Source organism: Cyprinus carpio, chromosome B12, assembly GCF_018340385.1.
Source record: "Cyprinus carpio isolate SPL01 chromosome B12, ASM1834038v1, whole genome shotgun sequence".
NCBI classification, from domain to species: domain Eukaryota; kingdom Metazoa; phylum Chordata; class Actinopteri; order Cypriniformes; family Cyprinidae; genus Cyprinus; species Cyprinus carpio.
The window spans coordinates 15,065,861-15,090,183 of NC_056608.1; the positions used below are offsets into that span (position 1 = coordinate 15,065,861).

At 36.8% G+C, this 24,323-nt stretch overlaps 2 protein-coding genes across 4 annotated transcripts in view; both read left to right on the top strand.

The window, feature by feature from the left end:
* Positions 1-6,735, top strand: part of znf438 (zinc finger protein 438) — a 62,981-nt gene extending 56,246 nt beyond the window's left edge. Inside the window, exons 6-9 of one of the 3 annotated variants that reach the window (XR_006156103.1) lie at positions 2,226-2,422; positions 2,749-2,943; positions 4,651-4,711; positions 6,511-6,735. Coding sequence is in view for 1 of the 3 variants with exons in the window: in XM_042735573.1 (XP_042591507.1) it covers positions 2,226-2,374 (149 nt within the window). In the remaining 2 variants the exon portion in view is untranslated. Of the gene's footprint in view, positions 1-2,225; positions 2,423-2,748; positions 4,304-4,650; positions 4,712-6,510 lie in introns of those variants that run through there. The other 2 variants (XR_006156102.1, XM_042735573.1) reach the window with 2 other exon arrangements.
* Positions 6,736-18,538: 11,803 nt separating this feature from the next.
* On the top strand, positions 18,539-24,131 carry LOC109058430 (male-specific lethal 1 homolog). The gene is made up of 9 exons (XM_042735576.1): positions 18,539-18,811; positions 19,363-20,043; positions 20,556-20,734; positions 20,839-21,146; positions 21,226-21,290; positions 21,552-21,619; positions 22,476-22,603; positions 22,700-22,772; positions 22,872-24,131. The coding sequence occupies exons 2-9, from the start codon at positions 19,435-19,437 to the stop codon at positions 22,960-22,962; spliced, it is 1,521 nt and encodes a 506-aa protein (XP_042591510.1). The 5' UTR covers positions 18,539-18,811; positions 19,363-19,434; the 3' UTR covers positions 22,963-24,131.
* Positions 24,132-24,323: the final 192 nt, after the last annotated feature.

A 24,323-nucleotide genomic window follows, 5' to 3' on the forward strand; every position in this document is an offset into this window, starting at 1 on the left:
TTCTCTTAACCTTATCTGATAGGTTAATTAGTGATGCATATTCGTCGCACTGGATGCTGGGAAAATGTCAGAAGCGATTAAGAGGAGTGCTTTACATTTACCTCGACGACATCACAACTATATCAACAAGTATTTTTAAACAACTCCCCTTTTCTATCACGCTTCATCAACAGCTTCATAGAATCTAACACACTATTACAATTAGAGTTGATCATTTTTCACTCCAGTCGTCCTTTCCTCTGTTTTCACTTTCACGCCAGTTTGCAGGACTAATGAGTTCTTGCAATTTGCAATTAAGAAAAGCATTTTATCGTTATCACCTCCAGCTATATTCCATCCCTCCTTCCTCCCTCACACCCCCTTTCTCGGATGGAGTGTTACAGTGGCCTCCCTTTGTGATGATCCCCCTTAGGGAAACCTGGATCCCACCTCAGCGGTCTGAATCAATTACGTTCATATCTCTCTCTCCCTATCTCTCTCTTTCTCGCCCTCCTGTTTCCATGAGTCACATTTTGCAGGCGCAGCACAGACTCCCCTGTCAGGTCCTGAGAAAATGCTCCTCCTTTCAGTGCGTTTAACAGGTTTAGAGGGGGCACTGGAGAGGTGATAAATTCACTCAGAGCGAGAGGAAAATGGAGAGAGGGGAAAGGTGTATATATGGGCTGGGGAAGCGGATGACAGGTAGCAATAATAACCAGACAGATGAGGGAGGAGAAACAGGGACAGAGAGAGGAGAGAGTACATGTTATAGAGTGAGAGAAGCTAGAAGTTTTTTTACATAAAAGTTTTTGATTAGTTATTGCAAATTTTTAAAAGATTCATGTTTTGTACAAGTTCATAAACACTTTATTAAAAATCCCTTGTTTATTTTATGTCAGTCTATCTATCAATGGACTTTTATGTAAAACAAAAGAGGATAGCTTGAAAAATATCTCAATATATAGCTTCAGATTAAAGTTCAAAGGGTATTGTTTGATATGCATGCCTTAAAGAGACAGTTCACCCAAAAATGGTGATGGATGGATGGATGGATGGATGGATTGATAGATAGAATTGCATCCTGCTGAAAAAGAAAAGTCATACAAGTTTGTAAGAACATGAGTGTGACCATTTTTGGGTGATCTGTCTCTTTAAGGCCTGTACAGTCTTTGAACAATAACCTTCTAGCTTTAAAAAAAAAACTACATTTCCAGCAAGGTTTCGTCAAGCCAACATAAGGGTTTGTCTTGAAAAACATTCTGTTTCTAGTTTTATATTAAGGTCTGTGTAGTTTGGTGCCTAATCATGGAGCTAATCCAAAAGCGTTCAGGTCTGTATCCTTCAGTTACTTGCAATGTTGAAATATTTGGCATGCAGGTTTAAAAGATCTCTTGAGAAACCTCTCGTATTCATTTTCCTTTGGAGAGGGCTGTCTTGGTAACAGAGAAACCATAAAATAAACATGAAAGAAAAATAAACAGGCCGAAACGGCACACAAACATTGGCAGGGTTAAACCAAACTGTGTGAATGCCTCATTCTTTCTCTTCTGTTCAACTACCTAAAACGCTCCAAACGGCAATACTGAATTTCTCTCTGGCTTGAAACACACATAATGTGGAGTTTTCACATTGCATTGATGTTGTTTTTTGCATTCGATCTCAAACAGGCAAAATGCCATGCACAATGAAAGCCATCAGCGTTACCAGATTACAGGTCATGAAATACAAGTTGTGGAAAGGAACATTCAATTCTTTACATCTTATTTGTGAGAGAGCTCGGAACAGCACTGTCAATGCAATGCCTACCTCTCATATGTCTCCATAATCAATACCATGTTATGCAGCAACCGGAGGGAGAAAGAGAAAAAAAAAAAGAGTAAGAAAGGAATAGAGTGAGCAGACCTGAGCTTTCCTGTATTAAACGGCTGAGTGGATTTACAAGCTTTTTCAGCAAGTTAATGCATTGGCTGTGCCTTTACCAGCAGACAGTTGAGTTCTGCATGCAGCTCATTGACCTCACACATGTACCTGGGCCACACGTGTCACGCGTTGCATCCAAGTTCTATTACGGGACTGGTAGAATCAATATATCAAACATCCTACCGAACACAGTCACACAGGGACTTATATCTCAGAACTGCATACTTTAATAATGTTTCTCATACATTTATCACTGAGATCTTCTGGTTTTCAATACTGCCATGCCTCCAGGGCTCTGATAACCGAGAATTCATATTTTCTTCTAGGCTTTCCACCTGCTGTTTTCTTGGACAATGGCAAGAGAAATCACACATCAATATTTCTGACTCAACAGAGCACAGAAAGCCAAAAGCTCAAGATTACTATGGTTTACACCCTTAGTGCTGCTTTTAAAGGGCCAATTAGGGGAAGTTAAAACTGTTTTTCCAGAACAGTGTGGCAATACACTGTATAAAAGACTGAGGTAAGTACTGGCTTGCCTTTTGCTCATAATCTCAAATTGTATGTAAGGTTAAGGAGGTTTTTATTTTGGAGCAATTAGCTCCAACTTTAATTTATTTATTATTTATAACATTTTTATATCATCAGTTATAACATACAATATTGAAAATGATTTATATATGGATTTACTAGTAGTTCATATCACATGAAGATTTTAATCAGGATATACCAGGACAACTTCTAGAGCTTTGCTTAGACTGCGTTTTCACTGTGTTGTGGTGTTAGGGAATAAATCTTTCAGGATATGACCTATTGTTCTGAGATAATGTGCGATGTAATGTTCTCCAGCTCTCTTGGACAGAGCACGGTCAACGAAAAAGCCCCATCGCCGCAGGCTACAAGGAGCGCCAAGAAACCGCACCTGCCAAAGACAGACTCCATCGTGAGAGCCATATCAGGTTTTACTGCAGGGGTGTGTGTGTGTGTATGCCTCTGAGGAAACAAAGCCTTTTAAACACCTTTTCGTCTACACATCATCCAAAGGTACAAGCACAACCTCCGAGCAATGCCTTTAACTCTTGGAAAACATTACACGCAACACATGTTCGGCTTCAGGACTGTGGAGACATAGTATAAAGGAATATAAAGGACTAGCAGAAAGAAGTGTAGAGGAAGAAACGTCAGTCATGTAACTTTGGAGAGTTATGGGGAAAAGATTTCTCAAGGCCTGTGAACAAACACACATATGCTTATCCATAAGCAGCAAGCCACCCCCTAACTCTTCTAGCCCATTTTTCCATGTGAGCTGTGATATAGGCCTGGTCTAGCACTTCAAAATCATATGTAGCCTTCAATTTGGTAAGTCCAAGATATAAATTTAAAAAGAAAATTGGAAACTTTATATAAACACATCATCTTAACCAATTGCTTTGTGATACACTAATAGATGCAGAACTGGGGCGTATAAGCACAAAACACTTCTGATATATAGCCTAAATCTAATAAAATGATAAATAACGAATCTATTTCTGTTTTTTCGACGTATCGTCATATTCGCTTGAGCACAAGAAGCGTTCCTGTTGCTATGGTTAATTCTGCGGTAGAACACGATTTCTAATCACAAGCAGGGCCGTCGCTAGTGGGGTGAAAGGTGGTGACGATTATAGGGGCCCATGACTGAAGGGGGGCCCCCCGACGATCTCAACTGACTGGCTGAGGCCAGCCTAAAAAGACACTCAGGACAGTTGACGGGACACTGCTGTGCATCGTCACAAAAGGTTATCATTTGCTTGTGTTTTTAAGCCTTGCCAATTTAAACATTCAAAAGAGTTTAAAGCATTCAAACAGTAGATACAAATACAAAATAAACACTTGTGCGGACTCTGTCTTTAAAAAATGTATATTCATATAGGTCTAATACTATGTATACATTTCACAACAAGTAAATGTTCTCGTGTGCTATCTACTTGAGTTAAAATTATGCTGCTCATTAAGGCAACTATTCCGCTGTCTAAATCAGCTTCAGTTTTAGCTTCTGAAGCCCATAGATGTGCTTGAAAGAACACACATATACTCTCTTTGGAAAGAATTTTAATTTTAAAGCTTCAAGTCCACTTATTTTTTTTTCCTTCTCTTTCAGCGTTAAATTCTTTTCTAGTCTGTTGGTGTTCTACACAAATATTGCATAGAATATCTTATATTTGTGGTAACCAACAACAGCACATGAAAAACCGAGCTCATATTTAACTTTATCTGACAGGTTCTGGTTTGTGGTGTGTATGGGGTTAGCTTCAACCAGGATTTTTACTGAGACCAGTGGAAAACAAGCGGAAATAGGGAGTCATCATGGTGGTAACCACTGGTTGTTCAGGAAACTCAAGGATATCAAATCAGATCAGAATTTAAACAAATTCAAAACTAAGATTATATATATATAATATAGTTTACTTGAATGAGAGTGAAATGTGATATATATATATATATATATATATATATATATATATATATATATATATATATATATATATATATATATATATATATATATATATATATATATATGAAATTTAGCAAATTCTTTTCATAAAGATTAAGTAAACATCCACATATCAGCATCAAAACAAATGTCTATGAATTTCACGCCTGTGTGCATAATTGCATTCAGAATGAGTGTAATCTTTTCCTCCCTCCATCTTTCTCTTTCTCTGTCTCTCTCTCTCTCTCTCTGCTGCTTTTGCACTCTCTATCCAGCATCAAAGAAAGAGAAAGGAAACATGCAGGCATTGTGGGAGGATTACGAAACAAAAAAAAGGTGTGTGTGTGTGTATCAGAAGGAGCAAGGAGAACACAGTGTGGGAGACTGGGATGGTACACATGAATTACAGGGTTTAGCGTGCTCATATTTCAAACACACACAGAGACGCACACACTCGTACGGTTAACTGCAGTGTAATTACAGAGTGTTATCTATGATTACAGCGGTGGCTTACACCTGATGCCAGAGAAAGTGCTGCACACTTTAAATATTTAATCAAATTCTTCAGAATGAACCTAATGAGGCGGAGGGTGGGGGTGTAATTACGCTTGCTTACAAACATGGAAACATACCTGCACACTCATATGTAGTCACGTACACAGCAAAGGAGATCATTCTGTCTGAGGAAGAAATAAAGAAGGGAAAAGAAGAAAGTACCCTTTTTATTATAAAGAGAGGCAGATGGAAATGAGAGCAGAGAAAAAAAGGAAAGGAAAGATTAAAACAACCAGTGGAGAAGGAACAGAGAGAACAAAGTGATTATTCTGCATTTGACAGTATACCTTTAGCCCAAGTCTTTAGTACTTTTGTAGAGTTTAATAATTAAAACACGCCAGAGTCTTTTATCTTTTCGTTCCTTTCCTTCTGTCCTCCCTGTGAAACTGGTGGCTCTCCCACTGCTGTTTTCCATCACTCAAGTCTTAGCTGTGCTCTTTTTGCAGATAGATAGATAGATAGATAGATAGATAGATAGATAGATAATTCTCTTATTTTTTAGTTTGATATTTTTGTAGATAGATAGATAGATAGATAGAAGTTAGACAGACAGATAGATAGAAGTTAGATAGATAGATAGATAGATAGATAGATAGATAGATAGATAGATAGATAGATAGATAGATAGATAGATAGATAGATAGATAGATAGATAGATAGATAGATAGATAAAGGCAGACAGATAGATAGATAGATAGATAGATAGATAGATAGATAGATAGATAGATAGATAGATAGATAGATAGATAGATAGATAGATAGATAGATAGATACAGACAGATAGATAGAAGTTAGACAGACATTAAAGAAAAGTAAATGATAAATAACTAAGCAAGCAGACAGATAGATAGATAGATAGATAGATAGATAGATAGATAGATAGATAGATAGATAGATAGATAGATAGATAGATAGATAAAGGCAGACAGATAGATAGATAGATAGATAGATAGATAGATAGATAGATAGATAGATAGAAGTTAGACAGATAGACAGATAGATAGATAGATAGATAGATAGATAGATAGATAGATAGATAGATAGATAAAGGCAGACAGATAGATAGATAGGCAGATAGACAGATAGATAGATAGATAGATAGATAGATAGATAGATAGATAGATAGATAGATAGATAGATAGATAGATAGATAGATAGATAGATAGATAGATAGATAGATAGATAGATAGATGCTTGACAGACAGAGACGATGAACGGATGGATAGACGGATAGAAACAGTTGAAAAAATAAAGAGTATGCTATTTCCATACACTCACCAGAGCACATGAAGACACACACACACACACCCCTTCACTCCATCACCCTTCCATCTGCCCCAGTGTCTCCCCTTACGTCCCTAGCGGGGCTCTCCTTTACTCAAGACGGTGTAGGGTTTGCATAAAAAGGGTCTGACCCTGAACGCAACCACACCCTAACACACACTCACACACCCCGTTCATTTCCAAAAAATCATTGATTTTTCTGTTCCCCAGTAATGCTATCATCTCCTGGAAACAAAGCCACCAAGGAGTTCAGTTTGATCAATTCATATCCCAACCCACCTTTCCTTCTCTTTCAGAGGTCACGTACCCAGTGGTACATATGCACCAGTATGCAGGTGGCTTTATGAAGATCATCTCCCTCCCTCCTGTTTCCCAGTGGAAATGGATGTCCATTAAAGATGACATCACACAGGCACTACAACAGCCATGAGCAGCTGTGGCCCATAAGAGAGGCTCAGCTATCCTGTAATGTCTCATATGAGTCTAGCAGACTCATGCACACACACACACACACACACACACACACATGTCTCATATGAGTCTAGCAGACTCATGCACACACACACACACACACACACATACACACACACAGAGCAACATCATGGCTATGTGGAAAACAAATGGCAAGTGTCTATTAGAGCACAAATTGAAACCATAGGACAGAAAAATCACTCTTTGCTGTATAGGAGAAACAAATGAGATTAATTTGAGATATTTTGCTCTATCTATTCTCAGTTTTCACTACTGAGAAACGGACTGTAGAAATTGTATGTGTCTACTCAAGAGTTGATGCAAATTATGTCTTAAACCTTGCTCAGATTGGAACCAAATGCCAAAGTCTGCAATCAGAGGTCAGAGATTTTAAATTAAACTCATAAATTAAATTCATTAAACATTTCTCAAAATCAGCTTTTTTAAATTCTACAAGTGAATTTAGCCATTATTTAGGCATTGTACAGTATGAAAAAGTGGTTGATTTTCAGATTTGCTAAATATTAGATTTAACTGGGATATTAAACTCTTTGTGTTCAGTGATTTAATTATTTTTCTTCCAGGTGTTTTACCTGTATTTTAAAATTTGCGTTTCATTACATTGTGTTTAGGGTTAACAGTAATGTCTGTAAAATCAATAGAGTAAATTTTCTCTTTTTCTGACCAATTATAACAATGAAAAAATATAAAAATAAAAACTGCTGATAACCAATTTTGTATCATTGTATCCTTACTAAGAAGTCTAAACTCTAAATCTCCTGAGCTACAAAAGAGCAGCATCTGAACAATGCAATTTTCCTCTTAAAAGGCTAGAAGAGGTAGAAGATTTAGCTCAGAACTGTGTACCTGACACACAGATCTAATCATTCAAACCTAAAAGTGCACCAACATTTAAGCAGGATTAATTAAATCTTATTCATCATCACAGAGACTCAGCACAGAGACAGACTCTCTCTCTCTCTTTCTCCTTGTGAAGCAGTTACACATCCGACAGGTGCTCTCCTTTCGGCCAGATTGCTTTGAGGGACAGCAGCAACTGTTGCGTCCACCTGTCTTTCCTCTTTTTTTTCTTTTTTTTTCTTCCTTTTCTTTTTAGTCTCTGTGAAAACAGCTTCACACTGAACACATTGTGCTTATTGGTCACTGTGGGGTTGATGTCATGTTAGAGTATCAGGATTTTAACAGAAGATGAACTCTCAACAGTCAATGTCACTGGCAAGGCTGATATTAAATCTGTCACAGTAAGTTCCATAGCAACACACACACACAAATCATGCAATCACACTAAGGCAGCCCTGCAGGGCCCCCTAGTGCTGCTGAATTGTCACTAAAAGAGTGCACATACATATATGCATGCATACCCATACACTTCTTTGATATTTGACAGGTTGTGTTTTCTTTTACTCTTTGCTGAATGCCTTCCAACACATTTGTTGACTGAGAGTTTTCAAGCTTATTCACAAGAATATTAACATCAGTGCAGTTTGTTTTAAGGCTTTCAAGACCACATGTGGAAGGTGATGCCAACAGAGAATAAATAAATAAATTCATATAATTATTTTAAGCAATTAAACAAATGGAGTGGTGAAATTTTGCTGAAATTAAAATTATAAAAAATAAATAAATAAACAAATGCAAGACAATATTATGTTACTCCATAAAAGTATCCAATTGTGTTACTTTTTATGGAAAGTTATGCATTGTTACTTTTGTTACTTTTTGCATTTTTGTAAATTGAGTGTTACTTGTTTGAAAAGTAACTCTTGTAAATTTAAGTTATTTGAAAATGTAACTCCAATATTTTCTTGTAAATTTAAAAGTACTGTGTTACTTTACTAGTTACTTGTAAAAAAAGTAATCTGATTACGTAAATCATGTTTACTTGTAATGCTATTGGTTGACCAGCTATATGTTCTCAAAACCACCTAATAATGGTATGACCAGTAGCCCGTTGCTGGTCTGAGATGACCTAACTGGACTGGATGAGGTAATGACTGTCTTACATTAGCTAATGACCAGCTTGAACTATCTAATAACCAGTTTGGACCAGCTAATGACTAGCTTGGACCAGCATTAAAAAGGGGTTTGTATATTTTAGCCCATCTTTAGTTTTGATGCTATCAATATGCTGACATAATGAAGTTTTAGTTGATTTCCACATTTAACATTTATTCTCTTTCTCCGGAAAAAACGGACAAAAAATATTGATGACTCATGTTAAACCACACAGATTCTTGTTTTTTGGATAAAAGTATCCCTCCCTCTGCAACCATTAAAGCAAATCATGGTTAAAAAAGGTACAAGCCCTTCCATATCTCCAGCCCAAATTTGTTTCTCTAGGGAAAACGTTAACAGTAAAGAATACTGTGCTTTCATCATGTGTACATTAACCATGTCCAGCTCAATAAATTATGCACAATACTGAAATATTTCCATAGCTGCTAAATGGTTTAACTAAGCTGGTTTGTTAAACTGCGACTCAAAGCATTGATCTCACTGGGCTGGAGTACAGCTATAAGGTTTTGGCTATGGCAGCATTCTGTGCTGAGTTAGTGATATTGCTATGATGTATATCACTCTCCTGAGAGATGCAGAACACATGCTGTTGCATGCACAAGCAGCCTGAAACATGACAGAATGACATTTGGCCTCTAGTTTCACTCCAATACTGATTAAAAAAAAGGGAGGACAGAGGGAAATGTAAAATGCTCACCAAGGAACAGAACCTATGACATCATCTGACATTTTGTTTAAAAACCCACATGCACATGACACACAGAAACTTCATAACTCAAGATGTTCCCGCTGCTAAGAGAGGACACCTTTAGTCCCGCTCTGTTAGTGCTACAGACATGAATGATAACTAAAATCTTGTGGCATTTTGAAGAGAGTCTTTTTTTTTTTGTAAGTGATCAGACTTGTGATTTTCATGTGATGGATGATAAAACAGGCAAAACTCTAATTGATATGGGGAGTTTTATTGAGACCGGCATATAATAGATATTCACACTAGTAACATGTAGCTAAAAACCACACAGAACACTTGAGAGATTGAGTAGCATTGTATAGTCTTGCATAAGACAGAAATCTAGCTTGTTTATCATCTATTGTTTCAGAAGGGTAGAATTGAAAGCACATTTCTGTAATTTGGCATGATCTACTTAGAATGGAAACACTCCACTGTTCTGTTTTTCTTCAAAAAAGGGGAGGTGCCCATAATCAGTGTTCAAGGTTTGAGATTAACAGAGGAATCTTTCAGGTTTAAGTCAGTTCAAGAGCTCATTTTTCTTATTTAAAAGGCAAAAGATATTTCACAAGAGATGCACATTACAAGGAATATTCCCAGTTCAATTCAGGTTGAGCTCATTTGAGTGTGTTTGTGGCATAATTTAGATTAAAAAAAAGGTCCTGTCCCTCCATTTCTTAACGACAAGCAAAAATATAGGTTATAGTGAGGCACTGGGAAGTGAATAGTGAACTAAAATAATATATAACAATATATAAATAAAATATTTGTTAACATGATTTTAGTGTAAAACTTGCTTACTAACCTTTTCTGCGTGAAGTTATATCCAATTTTACATCTTAGTTGCTCTGACAACATAACATCTAAAATCCTATAATAACTGCAAAAATGGCAACTTTAAGGATCAAATAATACACAAGTTTAACAGAACAATAATGTAAGTGCTTTTATAAAATGACATGCTTCACATTTAAATCCTCCAAAAATTATCCCATTCCAGTTGTTAGTACTTCATCATGACCTTGATTAATGCCCTTTATTAAAGAAAACAAAGGACGAATCAAAATTATTTTTTTAGTGCTAATCAAACTATGCTGTAAATTCGAGCTTGTAATATTAACTACTCAATGGTGATTTGTAAACATGTTTGAGAATAATTTTGTTATGGTTACTCATGCAGACTGATGCAGACAAACACACACACACACACACACACCTGGACTGGATATAATTCAAAAAAGCAGATTGCTTATTTCCCTGCAAAGAAAAAAACAACATTTTCTCAGAAAATTAATCTTTTCTTATTTGAGCTTTACTCGACACTCACATTTGTGATCAAAATCACTGCAACCTAATGTTTGCCAAATGCGTGAGTGATATTTTCCTTCCTCATTTTCTGAGTGCTTTGCTATGCGAGGTCCCATACCTTTTAATAGAGCATACTGAGAAAGAGCATGACATTTACCAGCATGTGAACACACACACAAACATTCACATCCTCATTTCAGACTCTCATATGCAGGGCATAGGTAAATCCCATCACGCTGGCTGGTAGATTTCTGTGTTTTATATATTCAGGGACATCAACATAAAATACATATCCCTACCTGCATAAAATAATGTCTTACCAAATGTTTGGAATTATCTTGGAAATGGGAGGAAGCGCTTTCACTCTTGCTTTGCACCTTTAACAGGAAACATACAAGCATGAAAGAAAATCCCTTGCCTCTCAACACATCAGTTTATATCTTACACATCAATCACAGGCCTGGCACTGGCACAACACTAAACCTGGATCACAGGCTGCATAAACCACAGCTCACTGATATAGACTCTGGCATGAGCACATTCATCTTCTTCCCAGTTCACATATGTTACTGATCACAGCAGAACCAATCTGATTTACACACCCTCATCGCTTGTGTTCGAAAGGGTCAAAAGCCAAGATTCTAATTATGGTTAATTCAAAGTGCTTGTGAAATTGGGCTTCTGAAATGGTGACGATATGTTGGGGTTATTATGGTGGGATACAAACACTGCAGAGCTGGAACAGAGCCAAGGATGGTTTCAGGTTTTAGCCTTCATCCTTTATCTGTATGGAATATTTCTCTCACCTGGCTTGAAGCGTTCCAGTACTAACAATATTGCCATAATACAACGCCAGCTGTCACTGTAAACGGGAGAGCGGAGCTGGTTGTCACCGTTTTTACTTCAAAGAATATTTTTTAGGATAGGTGCATGCCATAAAATCTTGGCTACAAAAAATATTGCACAGTTTCCACTGTTATTGGAAAATATATAGTTTATTAAAGACACATTGATCTTTTGTGACAACATGCCCCAACACAAAATTCTGAAAAGAACTGGCCCCCTTTCTTATTTATTCATTCAGAAGTGTGAATTTGAATTGAACTACCCATGCCTCGCAGGAAGTTGAAATAGAATTTGAATAAGAATGAATTTTAATTTGTTATTAATTAGATAGTTGGTTGTTTATTTTTCTTTTATTGTTTTTTTTTTATTTAATAAATTATATAAAATAATTAATTATAAATTTATTTTTACCCTTTTTAAAACTTTCAGACTATATTACTTCAAATTGGAATTTACATTTAGAATTTATAGTCTGAATTCTCAGCTCTGTTTTGAATGTCACACAACCCTGTCTAAAATGCTCCAATATAGTCACACTATCAGGGTAAGTGCTCACAATGAGGACTTGCTATTAAGTAGCCTATTATATATTTGTAAACAATAAAAGAATTATGAAATAGTAATAATGTATAAGCTTAGAATTTTCCTTACGTCTGTTCTTCATTTCCTTTCTATTTGTCTCTTTACATTCTGCTCACTAAGGTTTTCTTTTTAAACATGACCTGCACTGTGGACAGACACACAACCCCCCGTAACGATGGATCTGCCAGCCTGCATCTCTGGCTCTCTGGAGAGGACCTAGTTAAGACAGATTTGCACCCCAGGTCAAAGAAACTCCAACTGGGCGTGTTAGCCAGCAACAGTAGGCCTCCTTATCCCGGTGTTTAACCCTTACCCATGGCATTAATACAGAAGGGGGTGAAGTGTGGTGACCACTCTAACTGTTCTCTAATATTAGGACAAAGAGACATACATGTTTAGTGACAGTTTAAAGTTGATCTGAAAACCTCATAGCTTAGAGCGGTGATCCTAATGAGCATTAATTAGTCTCATATGTAGCATTGAGGAATTACACCAGAAGAAAATGTGTATATATATATATATATATATATTTATATATATATTTAGTATGGACATAAAGTACAACTGACAGCAAAAGTTCAGCAAATGTTATTTAAGGTCTCTGTACATTGTTTTTTGTCCTTATAGCCATTTATTTTGTGCAATACTACATACTGAATCTCCACCTTGGTGATCTTCCTCAGCAGGGAAGGTGAGTGGCTTGCCTGAAGGACTCACCCAGGATTTTTACATTTACATCAAGACTCCAGCTGACATTCTTCATGAGCCAAGCAAAAGCCCCCCACTGCTTTTACACCTGAAGCCCCCTCTCTCCATCTCTCATGTTTTTTTCTCTCTCAGAGAACAAAAAAAAAAAAACTTGCATTCTCTCCCTCTTCTCTTTCACCAGAAGGTATGCATCTGATTTTGCCAGAGAAAACTGAGCCTTCTTAAGTAATACTTCATGTTCCCTAACATTGTTTTTACATGCAAAAGTTTTGATAAAAAATATAATTCTTTTAAAATATGAGGATTTAATATTTTTGAAAGAACATGAATAAAGAAGAATTGTTTGCATTGGCTATACTTGTGCTCTGCTCTACTGTTTGAGCTATAAAAACTCTCATTTATTTTATTTATATTATATTATTTGATTGACATTATATATAATTTAATAAGTAGAATAATTCATTATTCTTTCTAGCCATTAAAACTAAATTACTCAATGTCACACCAGGTTGCATAAACAATAGGCTACAGTTATTAGAAGATGACTGTAGCCCATTTATTTCAAGGATACTCATCAAAAAATAAATATGTAGACGTTATGCTTATTGTTTTAGAAACAAATAGTCTTTTATGATGTACAAATCAATCTGTAACAATATTATAGTAATGTCCATTGTTCATGACACCGGTTTCAGTTACCCAGATGAGTGGTCAGCATTATCATTGGTGACGGGAGATTATATCAAATATATCAAACCACAAGATGGCTCAAAGTATTTCAGAGAGCCATATAATAAAATGATATAATCTTTAATGAGGCACCAGAATGTTTAAATTCATAAGGCACTTTGACTTTGAAATATACATATACATTGTCTTTGTCAATTATCAATTCAAATGAATGTATTAATTAATTAATATGTACACTTTATACAAATCTGCCCCAAATGAAGTATCGATATGGGTTTCATTGGTTTAGGCCAAGTCATTCATAACAAAGAGGTCATGACTGGAGAGCATCATGTTAAAGCATATTCAGACGCACATACGGAGATGACCATATACAACACACACAAAGGTAACAACACTCTGATCCTGAACATCTGTATGCAGTTTCATTGGTAAAAGATCTCATAGATCTTGCCTGTAGCTACAGACCTGTCTCTAATAACCAATAACAGATCACTCCAATCAGTTTAATGCTAGAGGAAGCCCTGCACCATCCAGACAGCTATTGGTTTAAATATCAGAAAATACACATCTTCAAAAGATGACATCCAAATATTTTTTTATTCCCATTCCTTTTCTGGCTTTCATTTCCTGCCCTAGGAGAAGGGCGCGTATGAGTGTGTAGACCTGGAAGCTTGAGCGGAACGTCACATGGCTCTGGTTTAGGTGGAAAATCAAACACAGTTGTGGGCAGGCACCGATTTAACCAAAATAGGTGCTTTAATCATTTTTATGGATAGTGGGAGTTTACAACCTTTATATGTATTTATGTACTCTCAGACTAGGAGAGAGGCATAAATCATGCGGTCACTGCAGGAGAGGAGAAGAGATCGGAATAAAGGACGGAGGAGGAGATGGAAGGACAGAAAAAGAAAGAGAGAGCCAAGAGAAAAGAGGCTAAAGCAAACAACATTTGACAAAGCTGTATTAGTTTACATCACTTTAAATCATTATATATCTGACAGAAGCTTCATGAAATGAAATTTTATTATTTATAATTACACTGAAGGACTCAACATTTACTCTTAATGTGGGTGGGATAGGGTGCCAAAAGCCAGGTGATTCACCTTCATTAGTTTAAATGAACAGAGCCCATTAGTCTCCTTTATTACAGACTAATTAGGCCATTAGATAAGGGCCAGGTGTTGGCATGCAAAAAAGAGCGCTTTTGTCACCTTAGAGTGAACTTTGTTGTGATGGAACTCAAAAAGCTTTCTCCATCCATCCCACACAGAGTATTTTACAAGTCAACTCCGACCGCTGCAGGAATAATAATAGGGTTGGTTTTGGAGGTTGAAAATAAACAGGACGGGTCCTTGAGCTGTAAACCTGAGTTGGGAGTGTTGTTTTTGTTTCCATGGCTTTCGAAGCTCCACTGAGAGCTCATGGAGAATTGATTGTGTCTGAGTCACTCCCTCCGCCTGGTTACGAGTCCTTTTTGTTTGTTTTTCGCCCATTTGCTTGTCGGACCAAAGAGGTACGTCTGACCCATTTGACCCCTCAGAACACATACATATTTTGGTAATTAATAAAAGGCATTGATTCACACCGTGCCATATGTCCAAGCTGGGGATGCGTGTACAAATGTGTGTTTTGGGGATATTGGGTGGGATGTTATGACACCAGCATGCTAGAGAAAGCACTAGGGGAGAGTTGATGGATAACAATGCACAAGATATGATTCGAGGGTGTGGAAAGCGCTGGAGCAGTTCGAAATCAAAAGGGAATTCAACAAATTGGATTTCCAAAAGGAGGTTTATAATACCTGGAGAAGTCTATCTGTCAGAATTCCCACTGAACTCAATGGCAGTCACTCGAATGGCCCAGCCTGCGACAGAAGTTTGGCTGTTTGGTTAGATGGACCAATACAAAATACCTTCCTGTAGCAATGCAAAGGTCAGGGGTTCAATTCCTAAAACGCATACACTATCAGTTGTTTTGCAATAAATGTGAAAATGTATAAATACGCTACTGAATTAATCGTTTTCGCTATTTGAAACATTTCAGTTCACAAGACTTCGAATGAGTTGATGATGACTACTTGAAATTAAATCCGAATCACTCATGAGAACAGACAATTCTGTGATAATTCACCCAGCTCCAAAAACATAAGAAATAGGAGCAAGAAAACTGTGCACTAGAATGTATAGAGTTTGGGGGAAAAAGAAAAGCTCTTTGCCATAAATCATTTTTGCTGGTGTCCCTTTGAAGTAACTCTCTCTGTCATTAAACTGGAAGTGCTCGAGCCCTTTCCAGAGAAAGAGAATGTAGAAACTATACAAAAAGAAAAAGAGAATCAGAAATGCCAAAGCTATAGTGATTTGACCCACAAGGAGCATCTCAGCAGTAATGTCACACCTGTTACTGCTTTAGCACTATTTCAAGCAGCTTCTACATGATTGAACAGAAAGCAACAGCAAAGCTTATATATTAAGACTTGACATAAAGAAATACAGACTTCGGACAGAATAGTTAAATTATTAATCAGCTAATAATATCGTTGTGCACCTCTTGTTTCAATATCATAACTGCATATTGCACATCAGCTGTTCTTGGATATTTTCACTTCATGTAAGAACTGAAGAGAAGTGATATTTTGAGGGGCTTTATGGGGCACCGGAAACAACAGCCATCCTGTTTGTAGAACTTTAATTGCTTTTTAGATCATATTGTGACAAACATGAGCCCCTGTTATTCTCTCCTACACTTGACACCCCATGCACCCACCAAGGTCATTCACTCATAAGGCCGGTTGTGGAAATAGAAAGCAGCAATACAGCTTATGGAGACTAAAAGCAGGGCAATACAGATGCCAGTTCAAAAGACTAAACAAGATAAGTTATGTGTACATGAGGGAGGTATAGCTATCTATAAAAGAAGCAGATACCCACCAATAAACAGCATGAATGGAAAAACAGCACTGACAAAGGGCTGAAAATATCATTTTGATCTGTTACATAAAGCGATCTGTGATGTCCTAAATCTGGCAGAGACGAAACCAGTGAATGTAAAAATATAGACGATCACAGTATTCACCAGGATCCACTCTTCTGAATCAGCCCCTTTGTCTTAACCCGAACCCATTCAACACCGGGCTGGAGGCTGGCAGCATGATGGCTGGCGGCCAAACGTGCTAACTGTGCAGCAAGAGATTGCAGAGTCTCCGCTGTGCCAAACTGTGTTGAAATTAACCCAGTAATCAGAAACATTATGTTCTTGTGGGGAGAGACCACGCGATTGGCAGATGGCTAAGAGCATTAGAGAGATACCTGCCAAATGTTAGCCCGCTCTCTCCTCCTGGTGTGAAAGCCATTGTGACGAGGAGAGAGGGGCACCCCTGTGTGTCTGCAGCATATGGTGGGGTAAATATTGACTGATATTATAATTATGAACAGCATAATCTAATAATTAATCATGCACATGCTCGCATATTCAATACTCAAGCAGACACATGCTGGAGGAGAGCCATTTGAACATTAGGCAGGCAAGGGGAATATGACACAAGACCTGTAGCTGTCTATTGTGCATATTAACATGATGTTTTAATCTTAGTCTTTGATACTGTAATGCAAACCATGATTAATGAAGAATCGCTTACTGTTTCTCTCATTAGGGAGGTGTGGATGTTTTTTTTTGTTTTGTTTGTTGTTTAATACTGCAGTATGAACATAAACAGACTGTGAACATATTCATTCACACTGATTTGATCCGTTTCAGGCTTTTACTCACCTTAGATCAATAGATTGCATAAGTCAAGAGAGATAACGAGCTTCGGTTTCCCTCAGTCTCTCAGAAAGAGAATGAGAGAGAGCCTCAAGCCCTCTGATCAGTGTTATAAAGTCTAATATAGACTATTGCAGCTGAGTGAACTGAACCTCAATATAATTAAACAACTTTCTGTGTTCAATTCAATCATTTCCTTTGTGGCCTTAGTGGTAATTATGAGATAACAATATTATTGCATTTGGAATACATTATACATGGATTATGGATAATGAAATAAAACGATAAAACATTTTTGAAATGTTATTTTCCTTTTTTAAACCCCTTCTTTCTTTTCTACGAATGCTTTGAAGATATGAATGTCAGTCAAACAATAATCAGTACTGTATCCCCCCCTGCTGGTGATTCCAGTTAAGCACATGTAATGTGTGTGATCCTTATCCGCTGGAAACCAGCAGATGACACGAGCTCTATGAAATTTGAATATATCTATATACATTTAAATAATAATATATTATTCTTATATCATATATAAGCCTTGTTCATTTTAACAAAATTAGAAAAGTCAATATCCAAACATATTTGCCATATGACAAAGGGAGAAATTGGGTGAAATACTCGGGTAAATAACGTTTTTTAATATCAATGCAAAAAATACAGTTGACATACAGTTTTGTATAATGTATCAGTTTTTTGTATAATGCAAAATGTATCAACAATACGCTCAATGTCAAGAAAATAAAGAGGAGCGGAAAGAGTTAACAATAATGAAAAATATAAAAAGAGAGACATGGAGAAGACATTCATTTATATATCCAAAAGAGTACAAACTTAAGTGAAGTCGTTCTGCTTGCTTGCTTATTTTCTGAAGATGAACTGATGATACTTTTTAAATTATTTCAAAAAGAAAGAAAAATTGGTTTGTTGTTGATTAAGTCACTTTGTTAATAACCAGTTTGCAAAGAAGATACATTTATAACACATCAAGCATTGTTTTAGTAGAGTCATATTCATAGCGTTCGAAAGTAATGTTATTGATCCTGATAATTAAAGTTAGAAATAAATCAACCGGGATGGAGTGCAAAACGTCAGAGGAAGTGACGTTGGGAAGGTCCTCTCCTCAAGTGTGCACGGTATGATCTACGGATTTCCCCAATGACATACATCTAGCGTTCCCGTACCAGAACTATGATGACAAAGTTACCCATGCTTAAATAAATGTACTCAGTTTTAGTGCGTATAAAAGTGTACACGCATATCGCCCGAAAGACCCATCACTCTGAATGTAAACACGTCCTGACATGACGCATGCGCACTGAGTCAAACGCAGTCGTATGTTGGGACATTGTGCAGATTCAAGCCTGAAAATGGGGACAAACAGCAATAAAAGTAAAGTAAACGGCTTACATAAGACGCGTTTCTTCAGATCTGTAGGATTTTACCCTGGGCGAACCAGTGAGTATGTAAGAAATGCGGCATGGATTCAAACTCATTGTGCAGCGAAAGCGATTTAATAATCAATCTCCTCGTTTGCTAACAGCGGCTAGCTAGCAGTGAGGATCAAAATGGAGGCGGGCTATTTATTAATAGCTCAAGTTAAAATGGTTCATACCTCTTGAACGATATGCATCATTGCGTTCAGTTAGCAGATTAACATGGAGCTTTAGTATTATTGTAACAGATGTGTTCATGTCTTGTTCAAGTCCAACCGGCAGTGATCTGATGTTTCTGACCGAGCATCTGATTTCTAGTCTATAGACAGCTTAATGTCATAAAGATGTTATGTGAATTGTTTTGGTGTTTTATCTAGTCTATGCTCTCCCAGTTATTTATTTCAACTTTATACAGAAGGTTAGGTTACATATATAGACATGAAGGATATGCTTCTTTGCATTTTTATATTTTTCCAGCATTCAAAGGGATCCTCAAACAATGATTTGTGATTTACATATCCATCACTTTGCTATAATATCGATTTGATCTAATTTTTTTTTTTCTTTTTTCCCATGTACAGGTCTGCAGACACACCCTGTTGATATCAACTCTATAAGAGCCATGGTTCATGGGGTAGAGGTGTTTCTTCGCCATGACTATGCGACCCCAATGCTTTTCTAAAGTGGGATTGTACTCAAATATCTGTGATTTAAGTCCATCTCAAACAAGACATCCAGTTAGTGTCCAAAGAGAGATTGGAAATCCTCTTGGTGACACTCAAGAGAGGACCAGACAACATCTGATCTTGGACAAGACTGGGAAGGCTGAGCGGACTTCACTGCCTTTAAAGCCTGGAAGAGAGTTGGCTGTCGCTTCAGAGGCTGGCTCTGTGGGCACAGAAACACTGTCATCTCAAGCTAAACAAATGGGGGGTGAAGGCACCCCTGTAAAAAGTAAAACTCCTTTTGGACAGACCAACACCATTGATAACAAGCCAGAGTTTGTATCCATGAATTCACATAGTAATTCTAGAGACCCCGTGGGTGAGAAAAGCACCAAAGGGTTAGAGACTATGGGGGTGTCTAATGAACACTCAGAGGGCAAAAGGACAAATATGAGGAAGATCACTAGTCATCCTCATGCACAAGCCTCTTGCCTTAAACAACTGCTTTTGCTTCAGCTGGACTTGATAGAGCAACAACAGCAACAGCTGCAGACAAAAGACAAGGAAATAGATGAACTCAAATCAGACAGAGACACGGTATGTATGCAACTATTTTTTTTTTAGTCAGCAGGGATGCATTAAATTGATCTAAAATGACAGTGAAGATATTTATAATGTTGCAAAATGTTTCTGTTTAAAAAAAAAAAAATCATTCATTAAAGCAGAATGCATTATGATACAAAGTATCAGTTTACACAATACATAAATTAACCGCACAACTGTTTTCAACATTATAATGAATAAGAAATATTAGCATATTAGGGTGATTTCTGTCACTCTGAAGACTGGAGTAATTGCTGAAAATTCAGCTTGTCATCACAGGAATAAATATTAGTTTAAAATAATAAGGAATAGATAACATTTATTTATATTTTAAATTATAAATCATTTAATTTTTGTATTATTGTTTTTTTTGTATTTGATGAGCATAAGACCCTTCTTTCATTTTAAAACATTTTAAAAATCTTTCCAACCCCAAACTTCCATTGTCTCCTTTGGCAGGCGTATAATAATTTTTTTTCTAATGTATTTGTCCTGCCTTTAAACAGTTGCTTGCCCGTATTGAGCGGATGGAGCGCCGTTTGCAGTTGTTAAGTAAGGAACCGCGTGACAAGAGGCTCTTCCAGCCCCTGGAGAGATGGGTTCCTGACTCGGATGACTTTTGGGAATCAGATTTGAGCCACAGCCCACAAACTCAGGCCAAGTCAGGTGGAAAAGTGCAAAAGAGGTAAGAATGGGAAACTCACCTTTTTCCTGTTATTTATTTTTTTTCTTGTTCTGTCTTCTCGTGGCTTCCGCTTGACTGATGTGACCTGTCAATATTCTGCCTAGGAAGTTCAGCCTGTTAGACACAAAGATGCAGAGGTCAAGAGGGAAGTCTTCTAGAGGGACCCCCCAAAAACAAGAGACAGGAGGGACATCACCATGTCAACGTGAGCTGCGAAACAAGGAGACCCCGGAGAAGACGAATGTTGAGAAATCATCCGGACAGACAGACCTGCAACCTGAGGGAGAAGACGGCAAAGAAACGGAAGATCTTCCATACATGACAACAGATGAGATGTACCTATGCTGCTGGCAGCAGCCTCCAGCCTCTCCATTACGGGAGGAGTCTCCAAAGAAAGAGGAGGATGTCACAAGTATGTGCTTAGCTTAAATGCAAAATGACAGTTGTACACATTGATTTACAAACTGTAATGCAAAAAAATATTTCCTCAGTCCCATCATGGAGGGAAAACATCATGGAACCCCTTCAGGAGGAGGATGCTGTTGACATCCCAGAAGTAAGAGTCAGCATTTACATCAATCCAAGACTCTTAAAGGGATAGTTCACACAAAAAATTGTCCTCATTTACACACTCTCATGTTGTTCCAAACATGTCTGAATTTCTTTTTATCTGTTAAACACAAACGAAGATATTCTGAAGAATGTTTGAAACTAATACATGTTTGGAGTAAATCGTGACAGAATTTTCATTTTTGGATGAACTAACCTTTAGGTAGTAGGCCCATTGTCATTAATCCACCATTTCCTTTTTCTTTAGAATCTTGATGACGGTGTTTTTCTAAAGCGGCACGCAAAGTTAGAACTGGATGAGAAGAGACGAAAAAGGTGAGTTTCATTTCTAGTTCTGTGTTTGTGGCAGCAACCCATTTTTTACACTTTGATTTGAGTTTTTCCATGCACATGAAAAACATTCAAACGTTTGGAGTTGGTAAGATTTGTTGAAGGATTTGAAGTCTCGCATACTCACCAAGCTTCATATATTTGATCATAAATACAGTAAAAACAATAATATTGGGAAATTATTGTAATTTAAATGATCTGAATTTCTGTGATGGCACGGCTGAGTTTTCAGCATTATTACTCCAGTCTTCAGTGTCACATGATCCTTCAGATATCAGTCTAATATGCTGATTTGGTGCACAAGAAACATTTTGTTTTATTGTCAGTGTTGACAACAGTTATGCTTAATTCAGTATTCTTAAAAAAACAGAAGGTTCATGAGAGCAGCAGTTATTTAAAATAGAACTCTTGTGTTGCCATTTAAAAGTTTTGCTGTCACTTTTGATCAATTTAATGCATCCTTGCTAAAATAAATCCAGACCTTAAACTTTCGAAGGATAGTGTATGTCTACAACACAGTAGATGTAATGTGTAATTATACAAGCACATTTTGTTTAATTTAAAAGCCATCAAGTGAATTATGAGATATATTTACTTGAGACTAAAATTTATCAATATTCTGCTTAAATACCTATCTATATTTGCTTATTTATAATAAAGATAGCAGTTACAGTTTGTGTTTAAATAAGTTCCCTTAACCGATTAAAAATTTGTGGTGAGTTTTATGGACAACAAAATACAGTAATATTTCAAATGAATAACTGTCATTAAAAGTTTGCTGTTTATGTACAATTACTACCTGCCTGAAACTACACTTGCTCTAAACTTTCTTACTTGGTAGATGGGACATTCAGAGAATACGTGAACAGCGTATGCTTCAAAGATTGCAGCAGCGCATGGAGAAGAAAAAGACAAATGTTCCGGAGAGCGAACCAGAATTGTCTTCGTTTTATCCTAATGTGGAGAATGGTATGACCCTGAGATTCATTCGACAAAATATTGTATTCATGAACAAAAAAATGCAATATTTTTTTTTTATAAGATAATTCCCTTCCTCTTGTACAGTGGAGGCCATCATGGTAACACCCTTTCTGCCAGTAGTGGCATTTGGTCGGCCTTTGCCCAATTTGCCTCCACAGTAAGAGTCTTTTTTTCTTTTTGAAATACCTCCTGATTAACATATAGCTGCTTTTAAGTACTGTTAAGTGCCATATAATGCTCATTTGTTGTCTTCCAGGAACTTTGAGTTGCCCTGGCTTGATGAAAGAAGTCGATGTCGCATTGAAAACCAAAAGAAACAAACTCCCCACAGGACCTGTCGGAAATGAGTCACAAACAGATTCTGGGCACCAAACAGAGGAGCGTTCCTTCATGTCCAGCGGCATAACATGGGCTTAAAGGAGGCACAGTCAGGGAACAGAATATTAGCCCATCATTATGGTTTTGTGTCTGCTTGCACAGAGATCGTTTAGGAAAATGGCAGCATATTACATCTGTTTCCATTTTATTGTGCCCTGATAATAAAGCACCAACTGCCCAGCTAACTGCTATTTTAGTTCCCTCACAATCAGTGCGTGGCCTTGATTTAATCCTTTACTTGTAGTCCTGAGGCTAAGTGATATTGATTATTGCAGGCTCCACCGCAAATACTGTTTTAATGTGCACTAAACTGTAGTTATGGAGTATTGCTGCACATTTGCATGTAATGCCTCAATATTTGTGTTGAGAATGACTTTAGAGAGCTTGTTTTGTTTTTGCAAATGTAATTGTGCATGAATGTCTTGGTGAATCTTATGCCTAAAATTGTACATATTTTTTGTAAGCGTAGCATAGTCATTTAGAAAGAAAAAAAATGATCAGGATTAGAGTAAGGATGTTAAGAAGTTTAGATGAATGCCGGATGTAAAAAAGGAAGGACTGTTTGTATGGCCGTTCAGGTGTGTTTGAATCTGTTCAGCATCCCATGCAGGTTTAAGGACAATGCCCTTGACGTTATTTTTGGATCAGTTAGTTGGTCTGTTGATGTTGTTTTTGATGTACCTTAACCTCCTTATTGAAAATACAGTATATTTTACACTTCCATTTTCTAAAAACCTTATACATGTCCAGAAGCATTGCTTGTCATTATTAATTTTGCATAAATTCTGTGCCTCATGGGATTTATTTCAGGGCATTTGTGATATTTCCTAAAGATTTTTTTTGTTCTAACTCAAAAGTAATAACCTGATTTTGTGTGTAAATGTTGATTTTTTTTGAGCACCGCACACAAGGTTTTTTTTTCTTTTTTTTTCTTCCCCTGAATGTCTACAACTGGACCTCTGTAAATCTCTTTACTGACACACATTGGCTGTAAATAAGGAAAACATTGCTGTTATTTTTTTATTTAATGTCAGAAGTGTTGTTTGTTCAGCATAGATATTATATTGATAGCATTATTTACAAAATAAGATTTTTTGTTTTTCAAAAAAAATAAAAACTCACTCTGTGATTTTTTTTTAATTGACACTCAGTTTTTAATGTCTCATGTTTCCATATTTGTTCTTACTGTAGTATTTTTGTCCACAAATCACTTGATTTGTCCCTTAGAATTATAAAGATGTGATACAGGCAAGATTTTGTGAGAACGAATCACATTTATTCAAAGACTGAAGATTTAACTATTTTGTTTAACAGTATTTTTCAAATATTA